The following is a 14,215-nucleotide window of genomic DNA, read 5'->3' on the forward strand; positions in this document are numbered from 1 at the left end:
GCAACAAACATAAGAAAACCTGTTACTTATCACCATTTTTATGTTTCATTATTACTATCTTTCTATGTAATGTCTGCAACAAACGTAACAAAATCTGTTACTTATCACCATTTTTATGTTTCATTATTCCTATCTTTCTATGTAACTATGTAACGTCTGCAACAAACATAAGAAAACCTGTTACTTATCACCATTTTTATGTTTCATTATTACTATCTTTCTATGTAATGTCTGCAACAAACGTAACAAAATCTGTTACTTATCACCATTCTTATGTTTCATTATTCCTATCTTTCTATGTAACGTCTGAACAAACGTAACAAAACCTGTTACTTGTCACCATTTTACTATGTATTTTCCAGAACAATTACAGTTTAATCTGTTGTAATTTGCCCGTCACTAGGTTTTCTGTCAGTGTAACAACTGCATCTGACTGTGAAACCATTTGTACCTCTACTATAATTAGAACAAGGCATTTTTATTGACAATTTAACAGTATTATTGATCTCTAGCATTTAATCAGATTTTTGTCTTTATAACTTGCTAATTACTACTCATTAATTACACAATCTTTCATTAACTGTGATTTCTACTGTCACCAAAGTTTGTTGATTTTAGTCCTGAAGGGCATTGTATTATCTTTATTCTTACTAAGTATCCCTGTTTTGAAAAGTTGTGCAGTACACTCAACACTTGTTAATTTCATGATTCTTAGGTCGTTTTAAATGTTGAATGGCTTCAGCAGAACAAATAGAACATACCATTTCCAGATATTTGTAATAATTGTAAACAAAAGAGTAAAATCTACTAATTCTATTATTCCTTCATGTTCTTTTGGATTTATGTCTTGTGCTAATGATAAAAAATAGCTGAATATAACTTCATTAGATTTTGATATGATGGGTATGACTGGCATTAGAATCTGTAAATTATACCATTTGTTTGTAGATTGGTTGTAGATGCCAAAGTAAAACCATATATTTCTAGGTGCCATTGTCTGTGTAATGGCTGTAGCTGATACTGTGAAACCAGAAGCCCATCTTGCTGTGTACACGCTGAAAAAGATGGGACTGGATGTGATTCTACTGACAGGTGACAACAAAAAGACTGCTGCTGCTATAGCCAGACAAGTATAGTGCAACAAGTTTCTTGTTCATGTGCTTTCTTAAATTCTTTAAAATCTATTATAATATGTTTGCCATCAGTCCATCTCATAAAATAAGCAATTTTTTTCGTTTCACCATACTGTTAATGTTATTACTGGGGTTTGTGTGTATTGTGTTTCTCCAAATATCAGTTATTATATTAGGAATATATTAATATATATATAAATATCTACAAATTCTCATGTGTAATTTAGACAAAAATGGCAAAACGTGCGAGAAGTAGAGTTCGTTTGTAATGATCCTCTTGTCATCTATCTAATACTGTTTTTCGTGTGTACGAATGCTGTGTATATCAGTATTCATTTGACAGCTTAAAGATATCTGTATTATAATACACAAAAAACAATTTGATCATGCAGACTTGATGGATAATTATTTGGAAGTTAGTGATTCTTAATAGTTTTGAATCATTAAATTCATGCAGTGTTGTGTATGAAGATAAAAAGTTCCAAAGAATACCATTTTCAATTTGTTTATAAGTACCAGATACCACCATTTCCAGTTTAAAATTTATGATGCTTTCAAGAACAATTAGCATAATGCAGTTACTTCCCTATGTAATATTAACTATTAATAGATATGGTATTCGTATATATATTTTGAGTCATCTGTAAAGACAGTTTGCATTTAATAGTATGTTTAAAACACATGAATAGGTTTAAGTGATTGAAAATTATCTTGTTTGTGTTTTGCCTTTCATTAGTAAGTTGCTTGGTCTTTCAGGTCGGCATCACTCGAGTGTTTGCAGAAGTCCTTCCATCCCACAAGGTGATGAAAGTGGAACAGTTACAGAAAAAGGGTATCAAAGTAGCCATGGTTGGGGATGGAGTTAATGATTCTCCGGCTTTAGCTAAAGCTAACGTAGGAATTGCTATTGCTAATGGAACTGATGTAGCTGTGGAAGCTGCTGATGTTGTTCTCATCAGGGTATAAACATCTATAAAACATTTTTGTACTTATGATTTCTTTAGAACATTAAGCAAATGTTTTTTATTTAGGGACCATCCATAATTCTCGTAATTAAAAATTATCAAACATTGTTGAAATATATGACCTGAGGTGGAGTGAGAAAAGAGTAAAATAAATGTCATGTTAACCATATTTATTAAATGTCATGTTAACCATATTTATTAAATGTCATGTTAACCATATTTATTAAATGTCATGTTAATCATATTTATTAAATGTCATGTTAACCATATTTATTAAATGTCACGTTAACCATACATATTAAATGTCATGTTAACCATATTTATTAAATGTCATGTTAACCATATTTATTAAATGTCATGTTAACCATATTTATTAAATGTCATGTTAACCATATTTATTAAATGTCACGTTAACCATATTTATTAAATGTCATGTTAATCATATTTATTAAATGTCATGTTAACCATATTTATTAAATGTCATGTTAACCATATTTATTAAATGTCACGTTAACCATATTTATTAAATGTCACGTTAACCATATTTATTAAATGTCACGTTAACCATATTTATTAAATGTCATGTTAATCATATTTATTAAATGTCACGTTAACCATATTTATTAAATGTCACGTTAACCATATTTATTAAATGTCACGTTAACCATATTTATTAAATGTCACGTTAACCATATTTATTAAATGTCATGTTAATCATATTTATTAAATGTCATGTTAATCATATTTATTAAATGTCATGTTAATCATATTTATTAAATGTCATGTTAATCATATTTATTAAATGCCATGTTAATCATATTTATTAAATGTCATGTTAATCATATTTATTAAATGTCATGTTAACCATATTTATTAAATGTCATGTTAACCATATTTATTAAATGTCACGTTAACCATATTTATTAAATGTCACGTTAACCATATTTATTAAAGAAAGGCCTTGATAGCAAAAAAATAAACACAGTTTATTAACTATGCATTTTTTTATGTACTTTATCAAATAGGTTCAAGCTTTTTTTATCTACCTGTCTTTATTACATAATGTATGATAATTATCAGTGATCTCTCAGTACTTGAAGTTCTTTGTTGTTTTTAACAATCACAAGTGCATATAGTGCTTCTGTGTTCTAAAACCTACTTTCCCCACCCTTGGTTCTTTAAGTGCTTCTGTGTTCTAAAACCTACTTTCCCCACCCTTGGTTCTTTAAGTGCTTCTGTGTTCTAAAACCTACTTTCCCCACCCTTGGTTCTTTAAGTGCTTCTGTGTTCTAAAACCTACTTTCCCAACCCTTGGTTCTTTAAGTGCTTCTGTGTTCTAAAACTTACTTTCCCCACCCTTAGTTTTTTTACTACAAAAGATTTGTAATGTTTACTAAATGATTGAAACATTTTCAGATACACAACATTTTAAGAGTTATAGTATGGAAACTTTGGTCACTTTGGGGTCATTTGGTCAGTGTAATTCACTGATTCAGTTGTAAAAGAGTTAATACTATCTCTACGAGTCTTCCTATGGTCATGGGTCAAAGGCCATGTCATCGCATTTGTAGACTTGTATTCAAAATTTTATTGAATTTCTGTTTAATGAATGTATATCAGTAAGTTTGGTATCAAATTGTAGATTATAATTTCTTATCATCACACACACAGTTCTTATCATCACACAGAGTTCTTATCATCCCACATCAGTTCTTATCATCACACACACAGTTCTTATCATCACACACAGTTCTTATCATCACACATCAGTTCTTATCATCACACATCAGTTCATCCTTGAAGATGGCAGCAGATTAGCCATCAAACCATAGGATACTTGCTAATTATTATTACATGTATGTAATAACATTTTATCATCACAATCAGCTGACACCATAAACTTGATTAATTGATGCAGGAGAGTTGGCTGTGCAATTAAAGACCAGCTTTCATATGGTCAAACATACATTTATATAATTTGCTATAGAATATCTAAAATTTGAATACCACTGTAAGAAAAAATAACGATTTTAATTCTTTTGTTGTTGTTGTTGTTAATCTGTGTTTCCTGAAATTTTCATTTTGTTGCATGAAATTTTTTCTTGCATTAAAAATCATTTTTCGTACATTTAGGTTTTAAAATACATTTGTTTTATATAAGTGGAACAAGCTTAACGTACACAGTACATAAAAGATGTAGCTTAACGTACACAGTACATAAAAGATGTAGATTTATTACAATGTATTTAGTTCAGTTAGTTATTGTAATATTTGTGTGTGCCGAAAAACACTAAAGGTGAACTTATCACATTTAATATGAAAAGAAGAATTCTACTTACCCTTTGTGGGTTTTATCACATAGGATTATACTTATCACATTCCTATTTATTACCCATGGTTTTGTCACAAATCACTGCTTACATTTTGATGACTTTATCCAATGCTCATTGCCTTACCATTTATTACCAAAGCTTTTGTTATCCTTAACTAATACTCATCACATCAGTATTTATTATGCATACTTTTGTTGGCCTTATCCAGTATTTGCCACATCAGGAGTTACTATTTATATTTTGATGGCTTTATCCAAATACTCATCAAATCACAAGTTACTGTTTACCTTTTATTGAGCTAATCCAATGCATCACCCTTTATTCCAACAGCTAATTTCAAATATTAACTTAACTATAAAATTCAAATACTATATAGTGTGTGTGTGTATATATATATATATATAAACACACACAAATCAAGGCCAAAATGTTCCTAATGTGACTTAAATATTGGACATGATTCAAACACAAATGTCGAACTAGTTAGTAGTCACAGAGAATCAATTAGGGGTTAGGAGTTGAGTGCTTAAACCTACATTGTCTGAACTCTTAATGCTTTTCTCCGTCTGCAGTCCTTATCTTTGTTCTGTTTAACACCAATGAACATCATTTTGTAATAATTATTAAAAGGATGGAGTCTTACAAAAGTAGACACAGCGTGGTTTATTTCTGCTACAAAGTTATTTCTATATCAAAATGTTGAAATGATTACTTTACTTAACATTATTTGATAATACTCATTAAAAATGGTGGAGGTTGGGAGTCTTAAAATTGTAGAAATATAAAGTGGTTTACTTTTACTACAAGGCTTTTCTTTGTCTAAAGATTGGAGGTGACTGCCTTCCCACAACTAACACCTGATTGGTTCTCCATGACTGCTAACTAGTTTAACATCTGCATTTGAATAATGTAATATCCCTGATGCTTACATTGTAACTAGTTTCATTATGAACCAAGTTAAGGTACAAGATACTTTTTTATGGCCAGGCTTTACCATTAGATAACAGTACAATTATTTATTAAGGCATGATCAAATTACAAATTTATTTTTAAGAAAATATGTGTTGTGTTTCAAACAGTGTGTTTGTTAAGTCCCTTTTTTTTTTCAGGATGTTTGAGAGTATGATTGATTATTTTTCTTAGATGTGTTACCTGCCTAAGTTCTAATGATGTTATAAGAAAACTAAATGCAATTGAAACTAATTTTTTTGTAGAATGATTTACTGGATGTTGTTGGAGCAATCGACTTATCTCACAGAACAGTCCATCGTATTCGTCTGAACTTTCTTTTTGCAAGCATTTATAACCTTCTTGGAATTCCTATTGCTGCAGGTATGTATTAATATAATGATCGTGCCTCTGTTTGAAATGACATGAATAACCTTATAACCTTCTTGGAATTCCTATTGCTACAGGTATTTGTTAACATAATGATTGTGTCTCTGTTAGAAATTATGTGAATAACCTTCTTGGAATTCCTATTGCTGCAGGTATGTATTAATATAATGATCGTGCCTCTGTTTGAAATGACATGATTAACCTTATAACCTTCTTGGAATTCCTATTGCTACAGGTATTTGTTAACATAATGATTGTCTCTCTCTGTTAGAAATGATGTGAATGTTCAAACATTTCAAATGTTGTTAATGTCACTGTTGAAGTTAGTAATTTGCACCTTGTTTTAAATGTGCATTGTTTTTTAGATTTTATTATTTTATTTAACACATTCTCTTTAATTTTTCTCTTAACAATAAATGTGTTTTATTTTACAATTCATCCAGTCTGTATATTGGTATATTGATTTTAAAGTATTGTTTTCAAATCTGAGCAGATACCTTTTATATGTTAGTTAATTTTGTAAGTAGTTTACCTAACTGTTTTATACCTAATGCATAATACCTTATCTTTATTGTAGTAGATTTTTATTTACCTTTTCGTTCTTCTGTTTCACATCTGTACAGTTTTTTAATCCTGTCTACATTTACCTTAATGAACTCAGTAAAATAACTGTAGAATTGTACAAAAGTGACAATTTTGTTTAGAAATTAGTGTCACTTTAAAATGTCATCAATTTATATTTTATGTCAAAAACTTCATTTCGTGTATTTGATTTTATACATATACAGAGGGTTGAGTACATTATATTAAAAATATTTTCAATTATATACATCTTTAAGGTGTGACAATCACAGATGATGTAAAGTCACAATGGAATGAAATGTATTAGAATTGCATTTTGACATTATTTGGCATTTCATAAGTAGTTTGATACCGCCAGAAATTGATTGCTTTTGGATAGAAAATTTAACAGCCCTTTCCAATGAAAAATATTAATAAACTCTTATTATTAAGATATGTTCAAATTAGGGATTTAGAATAATTAAGATGGGCATATCCAATTTAATTAAATAGCATTGGAAAATAAAGGAAACATAGATCAATTTGGAGCACCAGGACAACCCAGAAAAGAGACTTGCAACAAGTCTTACCCCAACTGTGGTAATGAAAAGGTTGTATCTTGTAAAAGGTGAGAACCCATGAAAAGAAAGGCTGGTGACAGAAGCCATAGACATAGCCCAGTCAACAGTACATAACGTAATCTAGAAGGATCTCCATCTGGAAAAGTGTCATAAGGCTTGTGTACATAAGCTGCTTTCACTTCAGACTAAAATACCAGTAAAACAGTGTATCTCCTGTTACAGTTTTTTAGAGAAAACAGTTTAACTACTTGATTAACTGAGATTTATTGGTTTTGTTACAGTTTATGAATTTTTGTTGAATCTTTCAGGTGTTTTTATGCCATTTGGGCTTGTACTTAAACCTTGGATGGGATCGGCTGCAATGGCTGCATCCTCAGTGTCTGTAGTGTGCTCCTCTTTGCTTTTAAAACTGTAAGTTACACTTTTATCTTTACTTAATTTAGATATTAACCCATAGATAATACTGTATTGGCTCGATTATAAGGTGATGTTTTTTGATTAATGATTAGGCTGTGAGATTCATAGTCACCTTATAATTTAAGCTGGACACGGGTCCCTTCCCCCCACTCTTGCCTGATGCATTCCTGGATGTTCAGATAACATCTGTTTATGCATGCATGCCAGATGTTCACTAATTCTTGCAACTAATCCACCTGCTGACTGTTCAGTTATAGTATTGATTTTGCAGACCTAAAAAAGGACATTATGACACTCAATTTTTTCTTTCCCGTGGTTTTACAAAATGGAGGTCACCTTATATTCGAGATTGAACTATTGGGCCAATACTATATATGGATTTTGACAAGTGCTATTTTTATTAGTCAACATTCATGGATTAAATTTGTGCTTGAGCCACAAAATATATAGAATATTTATTTTTTTCATAAACGATTTAAGGTTTAAAACTGCATTTTAAGGTGAATTAATGAGTAATTAATAATTATAAGGTTACAAATAAACTGTCACTGCTAAATGAACGTGGTATTTGTGTACTAGTGGAAACAGATTTAAAACTCGGTCATATCACATCAAATAACTGCTTTCCTAATGTTTCCCATTAATTGTGCTTGCAATTGTAACTAAACAAATTATTATTTTGAGACAGTAAGCTTTGTATAGAAATATTTATTGGTTTGTAATTTTGAAATTGTAATATCATTCTTTAAGTTTGATTAGGTTATAATAATACCCAGTTCCTTGTATTTTAAGTTTTGTTTGCATTGAAATAGAGCTGGGAATGACTAAACCTTATTTCTGTTATCATAAATTACATTCGACTTACTGGCCAAACCGTGACCAGTTGACTTTTATTAGATGTTACCTTAAAGTTTTTATTTTTTCTGAACCCTAATACAGTTACAATGTGTTTATTATTTTCATTTTAATTCTTATGATCCACAACTTGTAATGGTTAGTCATGCAGTTTAGTAATGATATTTCCATATTTTTTAACTATGTTTGAAATTGTAATGTTGTCATGTACAAACTGTCTCGCACAATTTCAGTGTTTATTTATTACTGTTTATTTTTATTCAAAAGAGTTCTTATACCAATATGTTCAAGAAATGTATTATGTCCACTCAACCATAGGTTAGATAACCAACTTAACATTAGTATTTTTTTTCAAAAGTAAAAGGTTTTTAGAATATAGTTAAATTCAAAGCTTTGATACTTCTGTGCCCTTGCGTTTTGGGACAATATTCAGTTTATCTTTTTATTTGGGGTGAAAATGGCCCAGATGTTAGTTTCATTGTTTGCTTCCCATTACCACAAACAAACAAGAGTGGCTGTTGGTATTAGCAGCCTTCCTTCAAGTCTGTCACTGCAAAATTAAAGACATCTAATGCAGACAGCCCTTGTGTCAAATCCAACTAACAAAAACTTTATTTATAGTCTTTTACCTCAGTGGAATCTACTCCTTAAAAATAAAAAATAACATGCATTCTGTTAAGATAAAGAAAGTATTTGCAAATAACTGAAATTAAAATTCAAGATGTATTAATTCTGTTAGATAACAATTATCAGTATATCTTTCAAAAATTATTTTGTATTTATTTGTTTCTATATAGGAGTTAACCAGCAAGATTGTTATCAAAGGATCTTACTGTACTACAGTGTTTTAGTATCCATGTATACAAAATATAAATGTAGAATATTTGTGGCACTTAGTTAGAAAATAAAGATTTCTTGATTATCAAGAGCTAATTATAAATGGTAACCTGACAAATGCCCCCATAGGAAAATTGCCCCCCTGCAGCCATATCTTATTATATTAATATAACTGACTAAAATGGGAAAAAAAAAACATTTCTTGTATTTCATAGAAGAATGATTTATCTAAAACTGTTTAAGTATGAGAAAATAACAGAAGTTTCATGTTAACTTTTGTTTATTAAATGAAACTGAGAACTACTAACAAATTCTGAAAGAGAGGATGTGACAGGTGGGTGTGGCAAGAGAGGTTTGATTTTCTATTTGATTGCTAAGTAACCAAACAAGATTGAAGTCTATAAAAATTATGGTTTGTCTGAGTAATGATGATTTTATTAGTGAGTAATGTGCATTAAATTTTATGTTTATTGGAGGGGTGGTGAATAAGATAGAGTAGAGGGGATGCTTAGAGAAAATGTCATTTCTCACACTAGGGGATATTCAGGATTTTTAAAAATATTGCCTTATAAAATTGAGAACTTAAAGCTTGTATGATATTAAAATATGGATTATTAGCTATGATTTTATGCTATGCTAATTGGCATAAAATAAACAAAAAGTAGTTTAATTAAAATGTGAATGCAGGTCACTAAAACCTCATGACATTTCCAGTAACGTATAGTTGGAGTGAGAGGGTTAAACAGTTTTAGGTAATTGGTTCTTCTATAAAATATAAGAAATATTTTTCCTATTTTAGGTAGTTACGTTAAGTAAAACTGAAAATGTTATCTGTGACATATATTACATAACACACACAAATATTATCTACACATCACCATTATCAGAGGCCTAACTGTATTTCTTTTGAATCTTGAAAAGGTGAAACGGCAGTCTACAGCAGAGTGTACGACAAAACAAATAATGTATTAAGCCTCTACGTCACAAATTATATTTTCAGTTTTACTTTGATGAAATGAGTAGAAATCTGTAATGTAATCATTAAAACGTTGGTGCAGTGTATAGTATTGAATGATAAATTTGGTACAAAACCACAATATTATTTACACACCTAAATTAATTTAGTTTACTATATGGTGAGTTTATGAAACTTGCTCTCTTTTCATGTTTATTCATTTTAGTCCAGATTTATGTAATACATTTATTTCTGTCTTTAATATTTTTATGATTCTTGTGCCATAGCTATCGTAAGCCAACAAGACAAAGTCTTCAGACCTTTGAATACCAAGAAATACTAAAAAAATCACAGCTGTATTCATCTGAATGGGATGACATATCAATCCATCGAGGCCTTGATGACATTGAAATTCCCGAACTTAAAGGCTCTGTGCTAAGTTATAATCTTAGTCGAGTATTAAACATTGTACAGGGAGGTAAGCAGACATCTAAAAATGGGCACTTGTTAAGTGATGATGATGAAAATATGGAGCTCTCTCCTCTTAATTGCTAAAAATGTACATGTAATAGCTATTTAAGAGTGTTTAAGTTCAAAGTTCAGCCTAATGAAATATTGTATTTCATTGTTCGTCTACCATCGGTAAGGGGATGTAATATGAATTGGATAGAAGTGTAGAGGAATAAGATTTTCTTCATCTGATGAAAATGTTATTTAAACAAACTAAAAGCTACTATAGATGTAGGATATTTCAGTTTTTGTAATGATATATTGTGTGAAATAAGTATCGTATGATGAAAATATATCCTACTAATTTATATAAAGAGATGATTCTTTCTTGTCACACAAAACCAAAACTTAATTGAAAAAATAGGCATGTAATTTGTATTTATATAAATATAATGAAAGTAATTTTGGAAGAATGAAATACCTGAAGAGATTCTGTAATACAACCAATCAGGGGATAGAACTCCTCTTATTGTAGAAGTAAGTTAAATGTGCGGATGTACATTAAAGGATACCAGATTAGTATCCTGTTTCTCACACAGATATTTGGCTGTATTGATTGTCATGAAAACTAGTCAGTTCCAAAATATTGTTTTCAGTTTTGTGACTAAACTCCTAAACGGTTGCGTTTCCACAACAATTTCATTTAAACATTTTATTTTCGTTGTGTAAGTTTTGCTTAACTTGTTTTGATATTCTTGTTTACTATTAAACATTTTATTAAATAATTAATTTATAACTAGAAAAAACAAGTTTACTTATTGGTACCTCATGTTGAGGGCTACTCTAAAATACAACACAGTAGTAATTAAAGTGCTGTTACAGAGCTTATTTTGTTCAGTTATGGCACACGGCTCGTTCCAATTAGATGTTTGAAACGTGTATTGATTCAGGCTAGAAATATAAAAAGATGGAAAGGAATAGAATGCATGTCTTACATGTAGTTACATTTTTTAATATGGTTTAAACTGCGTTTTCACTTACAGAGTAGCTCCTGGTTAACAAAGCTTGCAATCATATTAAGCCTCCTTATATTACCCCCTCAGTGATGAAACTAAGATTGATACTAGCCATACTGTTCTGATACTAAGCAGCTGTTTAACCTGCCAATTGACAAAATTCATAATTATTCTACAATGCCTTTAGGTTAAAAATGCTTATAGCTTACAAGGTCACGCTGTTATCGTCTGATTGGCAGTGTTAACAATATCACTAAACTACAATTTTATCACTTGTAGATTAACAATACTTATAGTTTACCAGGTCACATTGTTATCCTCTGGCTGGCAATGCTAACAATGCCACTAAGCCACACTTTTATCACCTCTAGGTTAACAAAGTTAATTGTTCTGAACCTCACTGAATGTTTATTTGTTTAAAAACAACAGCATAGAGAACTGTTAAAAACTTGCTATAATGATTTATGACTGGACAAATGTACTTATATTGGTCAGAGAATAATCTTTATATAAAAGTATTTAACATCTGTACTGTTACCTACAGTTTTTAACAAAACCTAGACAGTTATACCGAGTTAGTTGTTTTATGAACGTTCAGCTAGACAACTGTGACCTATTAAGCTTTTTACTATTCTTCTTGTAGAATGTGTACAGAAAGTGTCATCTTCATTTGAATTCTCAAAATGAGAAAGTCCATACATTAGAATTATATTTATCTAACAAAACTATTTGTAGCAATCACTAGTTCTTGAAGATGTTTCTTTTCCAAATAACATACAAGTATTATTGTACACTAACTTATTCCAACATTCCTGCTGAGCACAGTAGATAACCTATGTTAAATATAATACATGATATTTATGTGCTTTAGTTACCAATTTGATTCTAAGGGTAATTTCTGTATTTTTATTAGAGATTCTAGGCAATCAGACTATTGACTGTTAAATGTATGATAAAGCATATATTAAGTTTGATCTTCTACAGAGAAGAGTTAAAACAAGTAAAAACATCACTAAAAACAAGCTAAAACAAGTAAAAACATCACCAAACATCACTAAAAACAAGCTAAAACAAGTAAAAACATCACCAAACATCACTAAAAACAAGTAAAAACATCACCAAACATCACTAAAAACAAATAAAAACATCACCAAAGAATCTCAGATTATTTTCATTATATTTGAATAAAATATTCCCATTAATAAAAAAGTTTATTAATTACAAAGTTTTCTGGCTGTTCATCAGAATGTTTTTGTTCAAATAAATATATGATCTGATTTTAACCCTATTCCTGTCCTGTAGGTCATATGTGATTCACAGGACATAATGCTAAAGCACCTGAGTATCATATCTAATACACAGCTACGTTTAGTTGATACACAGCTGATGATTGCGAACGTTGCAATAGGAGTTAGTTGTTTTGATTCAATGTATGAAATCAGAAGATAGTTTCATATGAGCATCACATGTGATGCCCAAAGTGCATGTGAATGATGATAAGTTACTTTCACTCAAGAGAAAATGCAAAGCTAGGATAAATACAACAATTTTTTATTGATTCTGTTTATTTTCCTTCGATAATACCGGAAGGATATGCTTCACTCATACCTACTTGTGTAAGTACAGTAGTCAAATAAGCATTTCTACAAAAACCATTAAATGACATAAAACAGGAGAGTTGATAGAAATATTATACGCTGTAGTTACATTTTCAAAATTGTGGAATAAAATTTTTTTTAAATCCCAATAACTTATACGTTTCAAAGTGCACAATCTTTAAAGTGGAACATTGGAATTGAAAAGTTTTATTCATACTAAGTTCCAAAGTGAAACTGTAATATTTTTAAAGAATCTTCATTTTCAGGTAGCTGTGCTATACTGAAAAATACAGTTAAAAATTATCAGGTAGTTTTGAAGTACAAGTAATATAAGCATAATATATTAACATTTTTATAAATTAATGTACCTGAATTTCTGGTAAACATGATAGAAAAAAGCTCTTATAAAACTTATGAACTACCTGTGCCTATATACATGCATACAAATAATCAGATTTTGGGTTTTTTATTCAATATTTTTGTACACTTAGAACTTCTTTGTCCAAAATATATATATACGCACATGCTGCATGATGATAGCATCATATTACCTTGGTTCAAAACAAAATATCCCCCTGGTGGATCAGTGGCAAGCTTACGGACTTATAACATTAAGTTTGAAGTTCAGTTCCTCACTGTTAAACAGAGAACAGATAGCCCGTTGTACATCGTTGTGCTAAAAAAAAAAACTACAACATCAAAACAAATTGAACTCGTATTTTGAAAGGGACACATTACTCGCACATTTCTGGACTGGTCGATTTAGATCAGTTCAACTTTTGTTTTCTTCTTTACTTGTTTTCTTTTCTTTTGAGTACTTTAGAAGTGTTTCTTCCTGTCAGAAATTGTTTGAGATGGTGAGTGATCATTTGAATGTATTTGCAAACCAGCTTGAACCATTATTTCTTTGACAGACAATGTTTTTATTCTATACAAGAAATCATAAATAGTTTGCTATTTTTGGTAAAGCCAACTTGGTCTTCCATTTATTTTTATGTATATTTCTGTTTTACACTTTTATTAATTATTACTACAATAGTAGAAACCATTAAGTTGTTAGTTTTTGTTGAGATTAACATTCATGACAATAGTAACTAAATTCCTTTAATATTTCTCATTTTAAAAGATAGTATTGAACATTAAAGATGTTTTTTAACTGTAAACTCTGAAAATTTG

General features: G+C 29.9%; 1 protein-coding gene across 1 annotated transcript in view; it reads left to right on the forward strand.

Moving 5' to 3' along the window:
* LOC106474371 (copper-transporting ATPase 1-like) overlaps positions 1-12,533 on the forward strand; it is a gene marked incomplete at its 5' end in the record, with an annotated part of 19,367 nt that extends 6,834 nt beyond the window's left edge. The window contains 5 exons of the mRNA XM_013935062.2: positions 988-1,130; positions 1,890-2,093; positions 5,646-5,763; positions 7,220-7,322; positions 10,263-12,533. Of these exons, the coding sequence (XP_013790516.1) occupies positions 988-1,130; positions 1,890-2,093; positions 5,646-5,763; positions 7,220-7,322; positions 10,263-10,530 (836 nt within the window). The remainder of the gene's footprint in view (positions 1-987; positions 1,131-1,889; positions 2,094-5,645; positions 5,764-7,219; positions 7,323-10,262) is intronic.
* Between the last annotated feature and the right edge of the window lie 1,682 nt (positions 12,534-14,215).

Source organism: Limulus polyphemus, unplaced genomic scaffold (genome assembly GCF_000517525.1).
Source record: "Limulus polyphemus unplaced genomic scaffold, Limulus_polyphemus-2.1.2 Scaffold7131, whole genome shotgun sequence".
Classification (NCBI taxonomy): Eukaryota; Metazoa; Arthropoda; class Merostomata; order Xiphosura; family Limulidae; genus Limulus; species Limulus polyphemus.